The sequence below is a fragment of the Neolamprologus multifasciatus genome, chromosome 19, assembly GCF_963576455.1.
Source record: "Neolamprologus multifasciatus chromosome 19, fNeoMul1.2, whole genome shotgun sequence".
Taxonomy (NCBI): Eukaryota; Metazoa; Chordata; class Actinopteri; order Cichliformes; family Cichlidae; genus Neolamprologus; species Neolamprologus multifasciatus.
In genome coordinates this window covers 255372-276195 of record NC_140457.1, presented here as the reverse complement: position 1 = coordinate 276195, position 20824 = coordinate 255372, and the positions used below count along the sequence as shown (strand labels likewise).

The window sequence follows — 20824 nt, the reverse complement described above, 5'->3', positions numbered from 1 at the left end:
CAGTCGAGACCTCTGATTGGTTCAACAGTCGGAGTAGCTAACGAGTTGGAGTGACAACACAGAAACTGTGACATCACAGCGAGCTACCGTTAGCTAACACTCGCCACAGGCCCGCCGGTTTAAAAGATCCCGCAGACTGAATGTTGCTGATACACAAATATTTCAAAACTTGGAGGAAATCGTGTGAAACAAGCTGCTAATGTACAAACTGTTACATCCTGAGAGCATCAAAGCTGCTGACGTAACTGGACACTTTCATCAGGTGACGTCATGAACTGTTAAATTCTTGCTCACTAACGTGAGCTGCTTGTTAACGCAGAAATCAGGGCATCAAACTCAAGGCTCACTTTAGGTCGCGGCCAAACAAGATGAACATTTATTGAACACTAAAACAATGTTTTATAAACATAAATGTGAATAAAAACAGGAATATTATTCCAGATTAAATAAACTTAAAAAAACCTTTAACTTTAAATATCCTGTCAAAATTATGCAAGTTAGAAATATGACCCATGCATCGATTTAATGTCCAATATTTCCTCTCCAGGGATGAAGATGGTCAGCTGTGCAGTGTCCATCATGTCTGTACTTTCATCCACAGCAAGATCCAATAAAGTTTTTGCTTCTTTCACACAACTGTGTTCTTAAACCAGTGGTCGTCTCACAAACCCGACCAGCAATCGTATTTCTGCTCAGGCTCACATTTGCCAAACTCTGCGTTTTGTCTGGACACACGACGTCCACAGCTTCATCCTGCAGCTCTTCAGAGTGGCACCAGCTGATTTGGCTCCTCTGCTACAATAAAACTTTCACAACAGCTTCACTTTGTGATTTTGCTCTGGTGACAAACGTCTGCTGAAATGATTCTTCTTTAACTCGTCTACTTCCTGTAGTTTCTGCGTTTAGGTTTTTCAGCTTATCCTGACGTCAAAGGAGCTTACAAAGAAAAGCGTCTGGACTTCTTTAAGTTACTTGAAGACGTTTCACCTTCATCCGAGAAGCTTCTTCAGTTCTAAGGTCAAATGGTGGAGAGTCCCAGATTAAACCCTGTGGGAGTTTCCCCCCACAGAGGGACAAAACGTCTTCAAGCAACTTAAAGAAGTCCAGACGCTTTTCTTTACAAGCTCCTTTGACCACGATGACCTGGATGACTGAGAACCTTCACAGACATCTTATCCTGATGTTTTGTCTCGTAGTGCCGTCTTAAATTAAATTCCTTCATTACAGCCACATCAGCTCCACTAATAAGACTCACGGCTTCACCAGCATGTGTGTAAACATATGTTCAGTCTCCCACCGGCGCTGAAAGGCTCTGCTTTCTCTCCACCATTGTGAGCGGCGAGCTTCAATAACAGAAGTTTGACTTGATTGACGGGAATGTTCCCAGTTAGCGTAGCCAAGGAGGCTGCAGCGCTGCATTATGGGATCTGTAGTTTGTATATTATTAGCGCCTCATATCGCCGGGCCATGCATGACAATAATAATAACTCTGTATAAAATGATCTCCGGATATAAAGGCACGCCGGGCCAGATGTGGCCTTGACTTTGACACGTGGCATAAATGAAGCTAACAGAGCCACAGTGCTAACTTATATCAGTGTTGGTTTTACTGGCTCAAATCAAAGACTAACATTTAATTTCTACAGTCACAGCCAGCCTGGGCGTGGTTAGCCTGCTAGCTTTAATTTAGCTTCTTTATGTCCAGGTGAGCGCTCGTACTCAGGTGTACGGTGTGTGCAGCTGCTTGGGTCCACCATCTGTTTACCTGTTTGTGTGGTGAGCTGAGTGTTACCTGTGTCAGTCAGCAGGCTGTGGACCGACTGAGCCTTTCGAAGTCCAGCAGAGTTCAGATGGGAGGCGGCAGCCCGGGCCGTCGGTCCCTGGTTCCTCCTGCACTCCGCTGCAGTTTGGGCCTTCTTCTTGAGCGGGGAGGGCCGGTGGACCTGCTGGGTCTCCACCTCTAGGATGCGGAGCTGGTTTGAACCATGAGGAGGCTGGGCTTGGTCCTGACATGAGGTGGCCTGAGCCTGGTTCTGTGTTTGGGTTTGGTCCTGGGTCCACAGCACCTTCCCGTCCTGCCTCTGGCTCTCTTCCATCAGAGGTCGGACCTCGGAGACCAGCGGACGAGTCTTTGGCTCCCCCGCGCCAGCCCCCGAGGTCCGAGATGGGAGGGGCAGCACAGTCCGGCTGAGAGAGAGCGAGAAAAGAAAAGGTCTGAGTGATGCACCACACGTGTGCGTGGGGACCAGAGCAGCTGGAGACCCCACAGTGTCGGCATTCAGGCCCCACTGTGGCTACAAATGTTCTCCTGTCCCACAGCTGAGCTGCACGTCTGCATTCAGGAAGCTGTTTTTCAATAAAGTTTGGTTTGAATGTGTGTGTGTAATTATTGATCTGTGTGTAATTATTGATCTGTGTGTGACGTGATCCTACCTCGTGGCTGTGCTCTGGGTGAGGAACCTGGACGAGATGCTCAGACTCTCACTGGAGCTGTGAGACGCTCTGCTCGGACTTCCTGTCGACACACAGGTCACATGTTCAGGTGTAGGTGAGATGCTGTGATTTCCTGTCGCTGGGAGGAAAAATGCTGAAATCAGTTGCTACCTGAGGCAGAAAGGTCAGCGAGCGTCACAAAGTGCTCCTTCAGGAACGCCTCCTGGTCGGGGGTCTGGGGTACGGCTTTCCTGCACTCGCCGCCACCTCGCCCTCTGTCTTCCTCGTCCTCCAGCTCAGAGGAGTTTCCGTCCATGCTGAGAAGCTCTGTGGGCTCCGAGTCTGACGGGCAGAAGAAGAAGAGGGTTGGGCTGACAGGTGAGAGGAAGCAGCAGCGAGGCGGCTCACAGGTGAGTGCATCTCACCGTATCCTGCAGGTCTGCCGGGACTCGACAGTCTGGAGCTGAATCCCAGCGAGCAGCCGCTGTCGGGACTCGGTTTGTCCGGCCGTGCACCTTCAGCGGCAGGACACGCCTCCTTCACCTGGAACTCACTGACAGCAGGGGGAGGGGCTTATTTGCTGGTAAAAGTTAACGTCATCTGTGAATTCTCAGGACAGGAAGCAGTCCTACCTGCCTGCCAGGCTCACTCTGTCCTCCCATTGGTCCGGATACAGCACTGGGTTCTCTCTGTCTGCGCTCTGATTGGACAGGAGGATAAACTCTGGTCTGTGTACCTGTACGTACAGGATGACATCACACATCTCAGTGAGGTTCAGCTCCTTCAGAGCTGGAGCCACAAAGCAGCATCAAACCCACGAAGGACTTCCTGCTGTTACTCCAACCACTGAGGGTCGGCTGTAGCTCAGGTGGTGGAGCAGCTCACACGCTGACTGCAAGGGCAGCGGCTCAATCCCAGTCTGCACGCCAAGAATGCATCGGAGTGTTAATGTTAGACAGGAAGAGTGTGACTGTGTGAGGGAGGGAGACAGGGTGTGGGGCGGAGCGAGAGGGAGACAGGGTGTGGAAGTCTGTCTGTCTCTCTCGCCTCACACCCTGGTGTGGGAGCGACAGGGTGTGAGGCGAGAGAGAGAGGGTGTGGGGCGGAAAGAGACAGACATGGTGTGAGGCAAGGGGAGGGGCTTATTAATTTTTACCAGCAGCTGCGCCCCGCCCCTCCCTCCCGCACATACACAAACCTGCAGGCTGATGGTGCTCCCAAGCTCCTGATTGGTCCTGTGAAGCTCCTCTGCACCTTGACCCTTCCTCATCTTGCTGCAGTGGGAGTGGCTAACATCAAGTGGGCGTGTCTTCACAGAATAAACAGGACCATTAATGCCAGTTAATCACTTGCGGGTGTTTCTTTGAATAGTGTCTGAGTGTCCTGACCTCCTCCTGCTTGTCGGGGCAGAACGAGTCCAGCAGTCTCAGGTCCAACATGGACTTCACCATCAGAACCCCGTCAGCGTCGCACTTCCTCCTGGACCAGCGCCGGCGAGGGAGTCGCGCCCCAGATAAGCCCCCATCCTGCTGAGTCACAAACAGAAGCCCTTCAAATATCTGCTCGGGTTACATCATCAGATCATATCTCAAACCCAGCAGCTGTTGTAAGTTTGAGTGTTCGTTCTAACGTCACTCCTGTTTTTACTGCCATGTTTATTAGAGGAGCTTAAGCTTGTTTCTGTCATAGAGCTTATTACACATAAATATGTAAAAGCTAATTTTGCCGATGTGCTTAAGATACTTTTAAAAAAAAGTATCTTTTTATCTGAAGTATCTGAAGTTGGATTTAACGAGGTGGAGCTAATGAACAGGATAGAATCAGTAACGATCGACCAGTTTATCTTTTTCAAACTCTCCCCACTGAAATCCCGAAACAACAATTCGTGGAATGGGACAAATAGTTTCCCGCTATTTATGGTTGGGGAAAAAACCCAGTACATTACAATCACCAAAGTACAGGGTCAATATTTACCATGTCTGAAGGACTATTATTATTCTGCCCGGCTACAGCCAGGAGTTTGTTTATGTGATTCTTTGTTTAAATCTCGGTGGAAAGACAGAAGGAGGAGCTACTGATGGCCCTCCGATCCAGGCCGTGGTAGCAGACGGTAAACTAAAGTCGCATTTGAAAGATCCTGATGATCCCTGGATAAAATCAACTTTTGATCTGGAAGGAGGTGTGCCGAGAGAACAAGCTTAACAAGGCAGAAGTGATGCTAAGATGCTTTTGATACACCCAACCAGGGTGACATTATCATAAGAATAAACTAGAAATACAACTGCGAACTATTACTTACATCTTACTACAGTTTTGAGCTATTGTTGTAAAGTTCTTTGTACAAGATCACCAATAAAAACTACAAATATATAAAAAACTCACGAGGACTCGCGTACTTGAGAAACAGCTGTTGTTGCTAGAGCGCCCCCTTCAGGTAAAAACTGTTTAATGAGCTGTTTCATCCCAACAATGAAACAGAATGAAATAATCAGTTAAAGGTCAAAGGTCACATGCACCAACCTTCCTGCTGCTGTACACCTCATCAGACGCCTCTGAGGGGAAGAAACAAGAAACGTTGTCAGTGCAGGTTAAAGGTCACCTGACCTCTGACGAATCCATTGAGTCGTTCAGTTGCTAACACACCTGTTTCCTGTTGCACATTTCCTGCTGTGTCCGAGTATGGACAGCCAAGCTCCTCCCCCTCCTCCTCCTCCTTGTCACTGTCAGACAACATGGTGACCACAGGAGTCGTTGATGCCTCCCTGCCGCACAAACACTTAAGTTCAAGTCAGCACGCCGCGACCATGTGACCTCACACCAGGATTCAGGACAGAGGTCACAGAGGTCACTGCAGGTTATTTTATTTTAAATCAGGCTGACTGTGGGTCAGTTTTTTGTTTTCATGGATGCGTTTGATCGCAGAGTTTGGTCTGAACATCATCATCACGTTTACCTGAGCTTCACGGCTCTCTGCTGAGGTGCACTCTGGGAACTGGGATTGCTGCAGGGGGGTCGAAGGTCAGCGAGACGCTGCCTCATCCTGATGGTGAGCTCTGGACTCAGACGCCACACGAAGATACAGCTACACACACACACACACATACACGTGTGTATTTATATCCTTGTGGGGACACCTCATTGACATAATGCTTTCCCTCGCCGCTGACCCCTGACCCTGACCCTAAACATAACCATAACCTAATTGTGACCCTGACACTAAAACCATATTTTGAGTCTCAACCGGGCTGTTGGTCCCCACGAGTTTAGTAAACTACCGATTACTGTTAGTACCCGCCCACACACACGTGGATCAACCCTCTGGGCTCTATCTCACTTTTCTTTTTTCAGCCATCTTTGTTCTGTTAATGGAAACTTCCCAAAGGTATTTTTTTCAGATTGTTTAATTTTCAACATCAGCTCCTGAATAATGTCAATAATATTCACTAATCACCAAATTGTTCCTCTTGACTCTATCGTGGCCATTTCTGGCCAGTTGAAACCATTATAACCACCTTTATTGAGTCCTTGTTATTGGCAGTACTATATCATGTGATTTATGTAAATTTGCTTTCATTCTAAACTCAACACATGAAAATTGTAGTTTTTAATGTTTTTTACCAAATTACATCATTTACCCATTTTTGGCCAAACAAGCAATTTCATGTAACATTCAGAGTTTCTAGTAGCGGCCTTTGATGGCTCACCACACTCCAATGGACCAGAATAATGAAGCAATTTTGACACAGGTTTGATCTTAAGGATCTAATAGTTTGTGTTTGTGCATGACATTGCAGCACAAACATGTATTTGCAAGATAGACTGGAATAAATAATGACGCATCAAACATTACACAGGCTGCAGTGAATTCCTGTGGATGCCATACCCAAAATATAAACTCTAGAAACAAAAACAATCACAGGACATTTTGCAGAGTTCAAACCTGCAGCTGCAGCACAAACAACAACAAACACTGTTTGTAAACATGTCCTGGAGTTTCTGCAGGTTCAGACGTTGCTACTGCTGCAAGTAAGCCTAACAGCTTCCAGATCATTTATTCTGGTTATATGGCAAGAAGGTCATCACTGCTTCAAGCACTGCCTGTATGATCTGAGAGTTTTTATGTTTTTGCTCTCCCTGCACAAAAATAACAATGCATTATAATCAATGTTGATGTGAATCAATTACACACCCCAGACTCTACTGTTAATAACACAAGAAATTTCAGTAGCAATGCAATTATATAAAATTGTGAGATTTGAGGATTCCAGCTAGTGCAGTGGACAAACAAACTGGTGTTTAAAGGGTTAAAAAGTAATAATTATTTTATATTTATGAAAAGAACTGAAGTTACTTAAAAGCTTTATGCAGAAAAAATGGCAAAAAAACATAAAAATAATAAAATTTACAGACATAATCTGTTGGTGGCCACGAACAAGCTGAAAGAGTCGTGATTTTGGACAAACCCAGAGGGTTAATAAAGGTGTGGAGGGCTGTGGGTGGGTGCGGGGGGTTCAGGTGAGGCGTACCTGTCTCCTGACACGGTGATCAGGTGTCTGCAGTCATTGCTGAACTTTAACCCCGTTATGATCTCTGGAACAGGAAGGAAAAGGGCCAGATTTGAAATAATTTACTGGAATCACAGCCGTGTGTAAAAGCTCTGGTTTTAAATAAAGCTTTGAAAGAACTGGCTCTGCTGTCAGCGGTCATCACTCGTGTCTGTAACTGACGCCGACTGACCCGAGTGTCCGAACATGGTGGCCACGCACTCCCCCGAGTACAGGTCGAAGATGCCAATGTTCTTGTCTGAGCAGGAGGTGGCGATGAAGAGCCCCGACGGGTCTATCTGCACCTGAGGACGCAGGAGGAGTCGGTTACTGTATGTCCCTGTTCCCATGGAAACACCATCATGGTACCCACACCTTTCTGACCTTAATGAGCGTCCCGTCTTCGCCCTGAGAGCCTTTGTAGAGCTTCTTCTGTTTCCCGTTACTGATGTTAAAGATCCTGCAGGGTGAGACACAGCACGCCGCCATCATCATCATCATCATCATCGTCATCATCATCGGCAGCAGTGTTTACAAACAAACTAAAAAAATGATCCACAGACAGGAAGTGAGGGGATGAAGCGACCGGAGACCAGCTGCCACAGACCTCACCAGAAAAATAAAACTACTTCCTGGATGTAATGACACTTACAGCCATAAGGTGGCAGCAACGCACCTTAAAGCAGGAAGGAAGCTGCCAGAAGTGTGCATGGCAGTGAGTGGGAGCGCCAGTAAAGGTTTGAATCCAAACAAACATGTGATACACCCGTGTGTGTTTGTGTTTACATCCACAACGCGCAGGTAGGTTCAGAAAACCAGCTGGAAGCTGAGAAACGCCTCCGTTTGGACTAATCCCATCAAAACCATTCACAGGAACAGGAAACACCAGTGCTGCTTACTGGGCCAATTACATTGATAAAGCTGTAACCAGCAGGGGGCAGCATGACTCGTCGGATCGTCCCCACTGATAGATAATCAATACATGAAGCCTTTCCCCCAAAAGTGGGGCTTTTAATGTGAAAGTCATTTGTTTTCTCTGGGTTTGCTGCTTTTAATGTGAAATACTTTGGAAGGTGCTGTAAACATACAGAAGGAAGAACCCAGAGAGGAGGAGGAGGTTAATCCTGCTACTCCCACAGGCTGCTGGGTAATCTGACTGATCGGAGCTGAAGGTGGATTAAAGTCCAGGCTCATCCTGCGTCTCATTGGCTGATTGCAGGTCACTTTTCAGTTCCAGCTTTGAAACGGCTTCTGCTGATCACCGACTGCACGCCTGCAGGCAGACTGCATCATGGGAGTTGTAGTTGGTCAGAGCCTTTCATCGGTCGGACGTTACCTGATGCTGCGGTCCTGACAGCCCACTGCTGCGTACGTCCCGGTCGGCTCGACGTCCATGTCGTACAGCGTCGTCTTCCTGACGGCGTGATGCGTCCGTGTGAACTCCAACCCCTCCCCTGTCTGAGGAGGAGCAGAGAGAAGAGGAAGCACCACATGACCACGAAGTACCAGAAGGAGTTTTTTTTACATCACTTCACCTGGAAACACGTGAACGAAAACTGTGCGAGAGCTGACCTCGGATCAGTGACGGAGCCACGAGCACGACACTCGCAGTACTGTTACTCCGCTACAGGTACTATTAATATGTTCAGAAGTACTAATGAGTACTCACACGGGCCTCGGTCTCACCTGCTGAGCCGTGCGAAAGTAGACGCTCTTATCGGCGCCGCAGCTGATCATCCTCACCTTCCCCTCATTGGCTGACAGACAGGAAGAAGAACGTCACAGGTTAGACGCTAGCAGCAAACTTACAGCAGCAAGGGGTAGAGGGTAAAAGAGGTCAAAGGTCAGACAGTACCAGCAAATCTGACGGCAGTGATGGAGGACGAGTGCTCATCCAGAGTCTGAACCAGACTGTAATCTCTGCCCGCATCCAGGACGTGGATCAGACGGTCCCGGCCGGCCGTGGCTAATAACTGGAGACCTGAGAGAGACGCGTAAAAGTGGTTGGACAAACGCTCTCTTTAAACGCCCTGAAGCGTCACAACGGTGAACGGTCTGATCGCCATAACGCCTACAAGACAAAGCTGAGGGAAACGCTGGCCCTTTATCGCTAACCTGCGCTTCTCCTTGTCTGACATCACATCACACAAGCCAATAGGAAGTCTGAGTGAACATTTCCACGCTGATACTTATCTCGGTGTTAAAAGGACCTGCTGTGGTCAGCTGACTCAAAGCACAAAAGAGCCCCGCCCCCTGCCCCAATGCCTCGCTGCAGTCAAAAATAGAGTCCCCACAAACCGCAAAGGCGGGTGCACACACACGCGCACACACACACACACACACACACACACACACACACACACACAGCTGTGGCTTCATCTGTGTGACTCCAATAATCCAATGAACCTCTGGAGGAGGATGAAAACATGTCTGAAGGCCAGCACGGCGCTGCTATGGCGTTATTTTTCTGCCGCTATTCTGAGCACGTAAAAAAAGTTTGCAGGTGCAAGTGTTGCATTCTGAGGAGAAATTTATTTTGAGCGAAGAAAAACTGAATTTGAGTGAACAAAATTCATTCCTGCGTGCAAAAAATGTATTTCAGTGTTTGCTGTTATCCACACACACACACACACACACACACACACACACAAACACACATGCACACCTCGTGCCTATTGTACGACAACTTTTCTCCGTGCCCCTGGTACACTGCGCAGAAACACCTTGCCACACACACACACACACACACACACACACACACACACACACACACACACCAGCAGCCCCTCTCGCTCAGTTTTTGCATTTGCGCTCTCAACGTGTTGCTCGCGCTCTCGACGTTTCTGCCCGTGCGCGCTCAACCCTTTTTTTTGATTTTCTCAGATTTTTTTGCATCCAAGTCTGTGATTGGCTGGTTTTGTGGCACAAATATAACGGTGTAGAGAAAGAGTTGAGTGTGCATGGGCAGAAATGTTGAGAGCGCGAGCAACACATTGTGTGTGCACCTGCAAATTTTTTTTACGTGCGCTCAGAATAGTGGCACAAAAATAACGCATACGCTGCGGCCACCACTGCGTCGCGTTAGCGTCTGCTTTTAGCCGCTCGCGGTGGTAAAGTCAGTGATAACGAGCACCGTGTGGGTGTAAATCATGGAAGCACACGCTGACTTTAACTACATTAGCTTATGTCAGCAGCTCTTCTCACAGATAAAACTCTCTCTATAACGTTAGAGCGTCCTTTCACACAAAACAGAAAACGGTGTAAAACCAAAGACACAGCAAAATGACCTCACCTTTACACATCCTGAAAATAAGGGCCAATTTACAGAAACACAAGTACTTTTATTTTGAAAATCTGAGGTCAGTCTTGCTAGTTGGATGTTGCAGGTTTATGTGGTGGAACACAGGAAATTCTCTCTGCGGGGACACCAACGGTCCAAAATGACTGGAAACCACAGACAGAGCCGGCCGTAAGTCAGAGAGGAACGCTCACAACCACAGAAACACATAATTACACACATACCAATTTAACAAGCTCCAGTGACATCACTTCCTGTAGAGAGACGTCGACTCAGCAAAAAGGACGAGCTTTTTGTTTTCCAAGAGGAAGAGAAACAAAGGACCTCGAGTCAGAGGACAACTAATCTGTAAGACTGACCTCTGACCTTCAAAATCAAATCAGACCAGCAGGGGGAGGGGCGGGGTAATGTCAGGTATCGTAAACGTCTACGTTTCCAGGGGTGTCCATCTCCATCTCCAGGCCTCGAGTGCCGGTGTCCTGCAGACGCGTCCCTGATTCACCACAGCTGATTTAAATGGCTGAATGACCTCTGAATGACCTCTGAATGACCTCTGAATGACCTCGTGTCCAGAGGTCAGCTCAGGTGTGTTGACCCAGGGTGAGATCTAAAACCTGCAGGACCCCGGCCCTCGAGGCCTGGAGTTCGAACCCCTTCTTTAAGGTAATCGTCTGTACATTCAAGGCTTCATTAGCACGAGGAGAACATTTTTCACAATAAAGCTATGAATAAAACCCATTTCAAAATAAGAGCGGTGATGGAATATTTTAGTTTTCTATCAGGGAATAAAAACGGATGTTGGGTTTATAGCACAGCGTTAGTTTCACCGAGTGAAAATATCTTTAAAGTATTTATATCTTTTCTTTAGGATACATTTAAGCTGTTTCCAGCGCTGCGTTGTGTTCCCGCACTGGTCTGGGATGGTTGCTCACCTGTGTCCGGTTTGGAGAACTCGAGGCAGAGGATGTCGGAGTCGTGAGCCTGAACGTTCAGAATTTCCTCCATGCCGTCCAGGTCGTGGATCCTAAAACACACCGACGTCACACCAACGTCACACCGATGCACACGCACTATTTCCGCGGCGACCTGCCCACCTCCACTCACCTGAGGATCCCCGTGCGATCTCCAGAGGCCAGGTGATGTCCATCGGGGCTGACTCTCAGGGTCCTAATGCCCGCCCTGCTCTGGTCCACCTGCTGCCCCTCCGTCACCGATGACCCCGCCTTCTCTGTACCCGCAGCAATGCTGACGCTCTCCGTGTCCAGGAGGCCAGTTACGTTGTCGTCCACGTACACGACCTTCTGCAGGTCCTGCGGGGACAGAGGCCACAGGTCAGTGTAGCACAGGTGTAGGTGTACGATGTGCAGGTGTGTGCTGTCCTACGTTGCTCAGGATGTTCCTGTGGGGGGCGCTGTGCCCGTCAATGCTCCACAGTCGGATGGTGTTATCTGAGGAGCAGGACAGGAAGGAGCCGCGGGGAAGGCACGTTTTACCACCTCCTCCTTTTTCTCCTCCACCCTCGGGGGACACCTGCACAACAGTTACAGGTGAGACACAGGTTAGCAGACTGTACGCGCAGTAATCCAGCGTTTGGACTCTGGGTCCTGCTGTTGGGTGGAGGCGGCACAGCTGGAGGCAGAGTAATCCTCGCCTGGTGGAGGATTTACTCACAGAGCTCGGAGCGTGGTTGGAGAGTAAAACTTTACCGCGGTTAGAGCTCACACCTGTGCAGCACACCTGTACCCGTTTCCCCTCAGACGCTGAGCTTCACGACACACGTCTATAAACTTTAACCTGTCGGGAGGGCGTGACCGCGGCCAGGCTGCGCTCCGTTTGTGACGTCGCACACTCGTTAGCTTTGTTTGGCATTATGAGCACGTCCGACACAAAACTACACAACGAGCAGCCGAGTCTGGAGCTGCGGACGGTCTGAGAACCACACAGAACCTCACAAACACAGACATCGATGACACTGTTACCCCCCCACGGGTTCAGTGTATGAGCAAGGCCCCATAACATCAGTAAAACCAGCACACTGACCTCCAGGCTCCACACGCAGGATGAGTGATAGAGGGCGGAGTAAAGTTTTCCCGCCTTGCGGGGGTCACGGAGGTCGCGGATGTCCCAAACATAAACGCTGTGGTCGTTGTAGACACATGACAGCCAGCGATTGGCGGGGTCGTAGGTCACTGCCACGGTGTCCGGGTAACGAGACTCCGGCCTGCAGGAGAACAGCTGACTGACGAAGACAAAGAGGAAGAACAATGAGAGCTGCGGTTTCCATGGAAACTGTTTCCACGATCAGCTGTAAGTAAAAACCAGGTTTCCTGTTCTGTGTTTAAACAAAGACGTGCAGACTGCCGACATGTGACCTCTGACACGTGACCTCTGACACGTGTTTGTCAGCTAAACATGGCGACGGCGTTCTCAGTGACGACTACTACGTGCACTATAGTGGGGCTACATACTGACTACAGGAAGCTGTAGTAGAATAAGGTACAGGTGTGTGTTACCTGGCTTCCACCATACTGGCGACATCAACGCCAAGGCAGTGTGGGCGGGGCAGGGTGCACAGGAAGTGCAGGTTGGCGGGGCTGAAGGCTCGAACCGTCCCATCGGAGCAGCCGCAGAAGATGAAGTCATCAGTGACGCACAGACAGGTGGCCTGAGCCGTCTGAGGACACATGGACAGGTAAGTACACGCACCTGCACCTGAGCGGTGACAGAATGCAGTAATACTGCAGTACAATGCTAAAGTGCTGACACTACTGCAGGACGGCGCTGCGATGGCGAGGGTGACGTGCCAGAGTGGGCGTGGTGATGTTACAGCCATGAGGTCGTTAAACGTGGACCTGGTTTGAAATTGACCAATGAGGGTGAGATGAAGGGAGTGGGTGTGTCTGATTTTTGTCACCAGAAAAGTTTTTTTGCTGTAAAAATCGCTCCTCGCCGTTCAGCCGCCACGGCGCCGTGTCAGAGAGGATCGATAGCAAATGAACATTGTGATTAATAATGATGTCACAGTCAGCTGCTGTGGTGGGAGGAGCTGTGGTGAAGGGCAGAGTTTGAAATGAAACAACGTAAACACGTTTGTGGCGGCGTGCGTGTGTGGGATGTATTCGCGGCGGGCTGAAGTGGGACGAGGACTTACGGCGACAGAGTCGACCCTCTGCGCAGGAAGCAGAGGAGGAAGCAGAGCGTTAGAGCAGAAACAGTGACATCACGCGACCACCGTGTAGACGCCTGCTATCAGGCCGCACGCACTCACCCTTAACTCCACCCACTTGTCGAGGAGCCGCCGGTCGTTGAACTCGCACAGCAGGCCGGAGGAGGTGATGCAGAAGGTGGAGGTGGCTTGTCTGCCCCGCCCACACGCCACATCACTGAAGAAGTTATTCCTCAGCTCGCCGAGCAGTCCCGAGCGCCCGAGCAAGGGCACGGTGGCATTCACCTGCAGACACAGAAACCATCAGTAACCGCACAGGAAGTCCCCGCCGATCAATCTTTAGGTGGGCGGTCACGCGGGAACCTTGCAGGTCTTGGCGTGGTCCAGGTACCAGAACTTGACGTGTCGGTTTCCAGCGGTAACGAAGTAGGAGCTGTCATCCGAGAAGGAGACGGCGGTCACTTTGCTGGACACCTTATTGGACGCCACGACTACGTTTTTCTGAAACGGACAGACAGCAGCAGGTGAGCACGAAGACCTTTTCTCAGGTGGCATCATCAGGTGCACTTGGCCACGCCTCCGTCACCTTCCAGTTCCATACGTTGACCACCATGTCGTGCTGGTAGCCCACGCTGACAATGTACTTCCCATTTGGAGAGAACGCCACGCACGCAATGCCATATTTATGTTCCTGCAGCTCGCACACCTGAATGCACTCTGATACCTCCCAGACCCGGACCGCCGGCATGTGACCACTCTGAGGTGACAAGAAGGAAAAAAATAAGCATCATCTCTCACCTGAGGCACCAGGTGAACACCTGAGCGCTGTCGTCACGTGCTCACCTCTCCTGTGACCACATACTTCCCGTCCGGCGAAAATGCCAGCGTCGTGATTGCCTTCCTGTAACAGGAAACGGTCTTTATTCCATGTTTTCCTTACAGAAGCAGGCAAGAAATATGATCTGATTGGCTGCTGGAGTCTTACCTGGAGCTGTTGAAGATGTGATGCTGTTTGTTCTTCCGTGGATTCAGCAGCACGACCACACACCTGCAATCACACGGCCAGGTAACATGATCAAAACACTCATTCACAGGAAGGCAGAGAAAGTTGTTTGGTTTCCAAAATAAAAGACCTGGGACGGTTTTCCTTCAATAGGATGGAGGAAAATGTCCATCTTATCCGGTTGTTAAGTGGTGACGTGACGAATCCTACTTCCGGGCCTAAAGTAGTCTGCGTTTAATATGCTTTTGTGTTGTTAACATGTTTAATGTTTTGTATTTTCTGCTATTTAATCTCAAAAAGCTCCTAAAACAGTCAGTGATCACTGTTGACCTCCCTCGGCTTTTATTACCGCTAATCATTTATTTAAGCTCAGTTTTTAAAACCTTAGGATGTAACTACAGCCCAGCCCATGCAGCAGTATATGAATGACTAACCTCGTATTGTGGATGGATTATCTCAGTTGTTCTCCTGCTGAAGTTTGGTCCTTTTACAGCATCCTGCCATGCGATTACATTTGTTCCTGACCACCGAGAACACTCACGTTAACTTTTATCGAGTGGAAAAAAGTTAGCTTGTTTATATTATGCTAACATAGCTGTGTCGCTAGCGGTCACGTAGCACATCATTATATACCAGCTAGCCAAACTTCAGTAACCCTACAAACGTCACTGCTGTTTAGTTTTCTGTCTTCATTTATGTTGGAAGTGATAACAGAGCTGTACGTTTGAATTTGTTTCCCAAACCCCGCAGTCAGGACATGCTATATTGTATTTAGATAGAAGCTAGCGAGCTAACTTCCTGCTAACTTCTAACTCCGTTAAATGTCATAAATCCTGTTTTCATGGATGCCTGGATGTTAAACTCAATTGTTACACCTGGTAGAGCAGAACGCTGATCATTTTATTAAAGATGAAAGACTTTAGATAGTTTTTAACTCTCAGTAATGCCATATTGATCGTTTGATATATGGACCTGCAGCAGAGTTTAGGCCCACACACGGCTAGTGACATCAGACTTAACAACCGGATTGCCCGAGGATGGGGCAATAGGATGGACTATTGAAACCAGCCCACTGAAGGAACAATGTCATTATGCAAATGTCCTGTTTATAAGATTGGGGAAACCTGCAGTCAGCTGAGACTGAAGAAGTCACCTGGATGAGTGATGAAACGTTTCTCCCACTGAAAACATCCAGACCATTGACTGTAGAAAACATGGACGACGCGACCCCGCCTCCTACCATTGTGCAAAAATGAAGCCAAAATACCCGCTTGTGGAGGCTGCCATCTTGCAAATTTGGAGCCAGAGTCTGCGCAGTAGTGACTTGAGGTGGAGCGACTGTGTAACGCTCCCGCCCACACACCCGCTGGACGTGACCACAAACACGCCCCCTACACTTTTTACGTAGCCCGGCTGCTCGAGTTTTTTTGCTGGTTTACTGCGACTGACGACTCGTTTAATTAAGGTAAATACAACCATGTCACTGTTATAAAAAGACACACAGCTCATCATCTTATAGTTCTAAAATCGCTCTGTTGTTAATTCGTTAGTTAGCTTAGCCGCTAGCATACGCACTGTTGGAGGCTTGTTGCTAGCTAGTTATGCTACACACCTGCTACTCTTAATAGTCTTCAACACTTGTGTTTTTTATCCATTTTTAGACAGTGATGAGATCAGCTGCACACTCTACAGAGGCCCAGAGTTACTGTTAATATCAAAAATATAATGCTGTCCTTTGAGATTTTAACATAAGACTGTGAGTGTAATGGATCTAAAACTGTTTAAATCTTCAGAGCCCTCTACATCCTGGTAACATGGAGACTTTAAAAACATCAGAAGGTTTCAGTAGTGTAGTCTAATTTGTTCTTTTTATTTAATAACAGAGTCCATATTATATCAACAGCTACATTCACCCTGGAGAGAAACTAGTGAGGGAGACCATCAGGACCAAGCTGGGTTTCCTGGGTCCAGAGGTTTGGAGAAACTTCTTCCCTTTCTTTCATCACAGCTGTCCTGTGCCAGATGTTCTGTTGACCCGCTGTAAGAGGCATCATTTAAGAAACACCAGGAAGACTGAAGCTCATGGCATTGATCAAGCAGGACTCATGATCTTCACCAGCAGCTCCCTCACAGGGAAATCTTCAGCACTCCTCCGTAGGCCCGCCCCAGGAGATGGATAAACCCAGCATTTCATCAACACTGTGATGAGACCTTTGGTTTGTGTAATGTTATAAATACTCAGATACTCCCCAGAGGCTCCAGACTTTTATATAAAGATATTATATTCAGTCCTGTAGAAAGTTATATATTTAAAAATATATGATCTTCTCTGGTTACTCTGGGATGAATAACTCTGAATCACTTCATGGTAAATAACACACTATCTGCAAAAAACTGTGAAAGAATTCCAGATCACAAGTTTGTAGTTCAACATACAAGTGACGACCTTTGACCTTCATCAGGTTTTATTTAATTGTGTTAGAGAAAATCTCATATGCTCTTCGTGCAGCTGAGTACATCAAGTGTTTAAAACGGAAGCTGTGCAGGTCTGAGATCAGCAGCTTTGTGAAACACCAAACTGAGGTCCTGTTAATGCTGATATATAGTGACACAGTTACATGAGTGATTAATCCTTTAGTTTATTTGTCTTTAACTTTATCAATAAAACAGCTGCAGCTTTCACTACAGCACATGTGGTACTTTAACCTTTGTACTGTTTTCATCAGTTCATTTTGCAGTGAACATGTGAACATGTTGGATGATCTGTCTGCTGTCACTGGGTGGTGCTGAGGTCTGAATCTGAGGGCAGCTCCTGTAATCACAAAGACAACAGAACCATCAAACTCACATATAAATTTTATCCCTCAACATTGAAATAAAGCTGATTCTTCTGTCCTCACACACTCAGGATCTGAAGTTCTTCTCTTACATTTTTTCAGTATCACAGTACACTACAGTACTTTAATCCATAGTTCCTGATTAATGAGGAGTTACTGAAGTACAAGCTTTTAAAAAATTGTCACTGTCTTTACAGATGTGGCAAGAGACTGAAAACATGCTGCATATTTGCACATATTTAATATTCAGCTCTGCACAGGAGCTGCAGCAGGGTGCAGCCTGTTGCTTTTACAGTATAATACTTGTAATAAAAGTACAGTAACAGTAATTAGTGACTGAGCAGCCCGGAGCGTTTCTCTTGATTTCTTTAGTAAATGCATTCACCTGCACAGCTAAACGAACCCTGACAGCCGAGTGCTCATTTTAGCTAGCTAGGTCTCAGGAGCTAGCTAAGGACGGTAGTTACGGATTAGCTTACAAACACGTTTAACTTACCGAAAAAGTCCAGCGGGGCCTCGGGTCCTTCTGTCGGGTAGTCCAGTTTACTGAAGAACACCTCAGGCTGTCAGGTTAAAACACTCGGTCGTGTTTGCGTAGCATAAACGCTGGGCGTCCTCTCAGAGCCTACGCTCTATCTGCTATTCCCGAACAGAGATACGCAAGTTTCTCCGTGACTGCAGCTGTCAGTCAAAGCTCTTATGATGACGTTTCACCCCAATTTAACATCACCGCGGTAGGAATTAGAATCAAACTTATGGGAAAGGAGACCCCTTGAACATCAATCAGTCTTATTAGGTAATGTTCAAATAATTTTATCATCCAGTGTTGTCAGTGTGGGAGAAAGTACTCAGGGCCTTCAAGTTACACACTATGAAAGGCAGCAACAAGTTTAATGTTCAGAAACCTAAAGTATGTATCAGCAGCAGAATGGAGCTAAAATAAATGTTTGTTTCAGTTCTATGAAGCTTTGAGTATTTTGGATCAGTAGCACTGCTGTGTTTGTTGCATCATATTGCTGTAATTGTTTATATGCTTTATATATTCTGAGCTAAGTTGATCTATAGTGTTACATCATATTCTATAAGGATGTTATGTGTTTGTAGACTTTCTGCCCAGTTTGACCCATTTAGCAGAAGTCAGCCTGTTTAAGGCTCTGATATCTATTCTGTGTGACTTAAAGCAGTTATGACATGGTCTGATTTTCTCACCCAATAAAGGAATATTTCATATATCAGTCGACTCTTCATTCTATCAGACACAGTTATCACAGCTCGTACATTTGCTTTTTACACATATATGTCAGCAATGAGCCAAATTTAGTAATGATGCCAACATACTGAAGGAACAACATTTGTCTCTTATATATGATACATCTGTATACACACTGTCACAGATACTTGAGTGTCTTTGAGTGAAGATTTAAGGTGATAGGACATATAAATAACTGCAAGTTGAATCTTTACTGAAGCTCAGTGTTTGACACAGAGTCACTCACATGTATCAGTGCACCTGCACATGATGTGACAATAGAAGTGATTTGATTTGAGAGTTCAAACTCACTGCTGTAATAACTAATAATGATTAATATAATAACTATAATATTGGCCATCTCATATTTACACTGACTTTAGTCTCATGAACAACATCAGCTAATTGTTATTTACTAGCTAATCTTAAACGACTGTTCAGTACAGAAATGAAGCCCAACAATCATGTTTACAGTCCTGTGGTCTCAGCCTCAGATACTTATTAAATCACACAAAGCTCGTGTAGAAACAAACAAACAAACAAACATGTTCTCCTTCATTTCTGTCAACCACACGTTTCCAGCTATCATGGTTGCTAGGCAACCTGGGCAGTGCGAAGGAGGCTAGACCGCCCATTTCACAAGCCTCGCACTTCCGGCCTCAGCGGTCTTTGAGTACGCGGCCCTTGAGGACCGTTGAGGCTGCAGACCCTGAATTGGGACACAGCTAATGATCCTGAGGAGACTACTACAACCTGTGAACAGGTAGCCATGGAAACCACACCTGCTGTAAACAGCTTTGTTTCCTGTCAGCTGATGAACAGAGATGGTCAGCGTGCTGCAGTAAGTGGGCGGTGCCAGTCCTGAGACACCTGTGCAGGTGTTTCCTCCCTGTGACTATCTCAGACCATTGTTTATGTCAACCCCCCCGCCGTGGTTCTCTTTATGTTCATGTTAAATAAATGAGACTCAGTGGCCCCTCCCCCTGCACCTGTGCCGTGCACGGTTACCTGCAACAGCAGGTTTGATTCCCCTCACTCACGCCCGCTCTGTCAGCTGAGCTTCTGTCTGCGTTCACTGAAAACACTTTTGTCTGTGCGGTTTGTGTTCAGGGCACACCTGTGTGAACAGCTCTCCTTCTGATTGGATGGTACCTGTGTGGGAGCGGACAGGACGGTGTCAGCGTGGCTTCAGAGAAGGTTTAAAGATGGTGGTCAGACCTGCTGTGCAGACTTGAGATCCATAAACACGCCCTCACACACACACCACCCTTAGCGTTCACACACACACTCTGTAAATGAAACTCTGGATGTGGGTCACACACCTGCAGTCACACTGCAGAGCACTCAATTCTCCCACAGGACATGAAGGCAGCGTGACCTGCCTGACCTCCCCTGTATAAACAGAGCAGCTCTGATGTGCGTCTGTTTGGTGACTGTGTGCGACCGAGCTCAACCTTCATCCAGCAGATCCACAGAGACCCCATCAGGACCTCATGCTTCCCAACACGTCACCCGTGTTTATAAAAAGCTCCATGTTCACCTAAACTTGACCCTGAAGAGGTCACCAAGGTGCAGCGGACGTCAGGTCACTGTGGAGCCCACAGAGAGCCAATGAGCACGTGCAGACGGCTGCTCTGAAACAGACCTGAGATCAACGAGTGAGCTGTAACATAGAGCCAGGACAGCTCACACACACACAGCTAGATGACTCACACACACACTCACACAGGGATTATACATGTGTCTGTCTGTGTGTGAGTCTGTGTGTGTGTGAGATCAGCTGTGAAGCCTGCGGCAGATTAAAGGAGCAGCCACGAACAACTACCCGCTGACGCCTTATTGGTCGGATCAGTTCATCAAAGCAAAACAGCTTTGTTGCTGAGGCGGATCCGGACCTGCTAGTGTGTGTGTGTGTGTGTGTGTGCGCACCCAGATAAACATGTCGTGCTGCTGACTGTTCGTCTGGAAGCCGCTGAATCAGCAGCCAGTTACAGTCTTCCTCACACACACACTCACACACACACACACACACACACACACACACACTCACTCACACACACACACTCGACTGCGCCTCCTTCACAGATAGAGGAGGACATAAAGGCAGTTAAACCTCAGTGAAGCTGCTGCAGTTCTCAGTGTGGCCTGATGGTGGCAGCGCTTGATGTGGCAGAGAGCGTTTATTTAGTTTATCGTCATGGAAACATGTAGGAGGTTCACGGGAGATGCTGATGGACATTTTTTAGTCTTCGTGTACTCGGTAGCCGTGTAGCTGTTAGCCGCGTCAGCGTGGC

The 20824-nt window shown here is 47.7% G+C and overlaps 1 protein-coding gene across 5 annotated transcripts in view; it reads right to left on the bottom strand.

Moving 5' to 3' along the window:
* mapkbp1 (mitogen-activated protein kinase binding protein 1) overlaps positions 1–20824 on the bottom strand; it is a 29951-nt gene that overhangs the window by 1383 nt on the left and 7744 nt on the right. For 2 of the 5 annotated variants that reach the window (XM_085142456.1, XM_085142459.1), the window contains exons 3-29: positions 14427–14489; positions 14285–14342; positions 14028–14198; positions 13805–13942; positions 13544–13726; positions 13427–13444; positions 12789–12949; positions 12316–12514; positions 11659–11805; positions 11380–11585; positions 11208–11299; positions 8833–8958; positions 8664–8734; positions 8314–8435; positions 7362–7437; positions 7171–7282; positions 6960–7023; positions 5387–5515; positions 5077–5195; positions 4954–4985; positions 3822–3962; positions 3632–3742; positions 3066–3169; positions 2859–2986; positions 2605–2775; positions 2434–2515; positions 1793–2187 (exon numbers count right to left, since the gene is read on the bottom strand). In XM_085142456.1, the coding sequence (XP_084998582.1) occupies positions 1793–2187; positions 2434–2515; positions 2605–2775; positions 2859–2986; positions 3066–3169; positions 3632–3742; positions 3822–3962; positions 4954–4985; positions 5077–5195; positions 5387–5515; positions 6960–7023; positions 7171–7282; positions 7362–7437; positions 8314–8435; positions 8664–8734; positions 8833–8958; positions 11208–11299; positions 11380–11585; positions 11659–11805; positions 12316–12514; positions 12789–12949; positions 13427–13444; positions 13544–13726; positions 13805–13942; positions 14028–14198; positions 14285–14342; positions 14427–14489 (3419 nt within the window). Of the gene's footprint in view, positions 1–1792; positions 2188–2433; positions 2516–2604; positions 2776–2858; positions 2987–3065; positions 3170–3631; positions 3743–3821; positions 3963–4953; positions 4986–5076; positions 5196–5386; positions 5516–6959; positions 7024–7170; positions 7283–7361; positions 7438–8313; positions 8436–8663; positions 8735–8832; positions 8959–11207; positions 11300–11379; positions 11586–11658; positions 11806–12315; positions 12515–12788; positions 13246–13426; positions 13445–13543; positions 13727–13804; positions 13943–14027; positions 14199–14284; positions 14343–14426; positions 14490–20824 lie in introns of those variants that run through there. The other 3 variants (XM_085142457.1, XM_085142458.1, XM_085142460.1) reach the window with 3 other exon arrangements.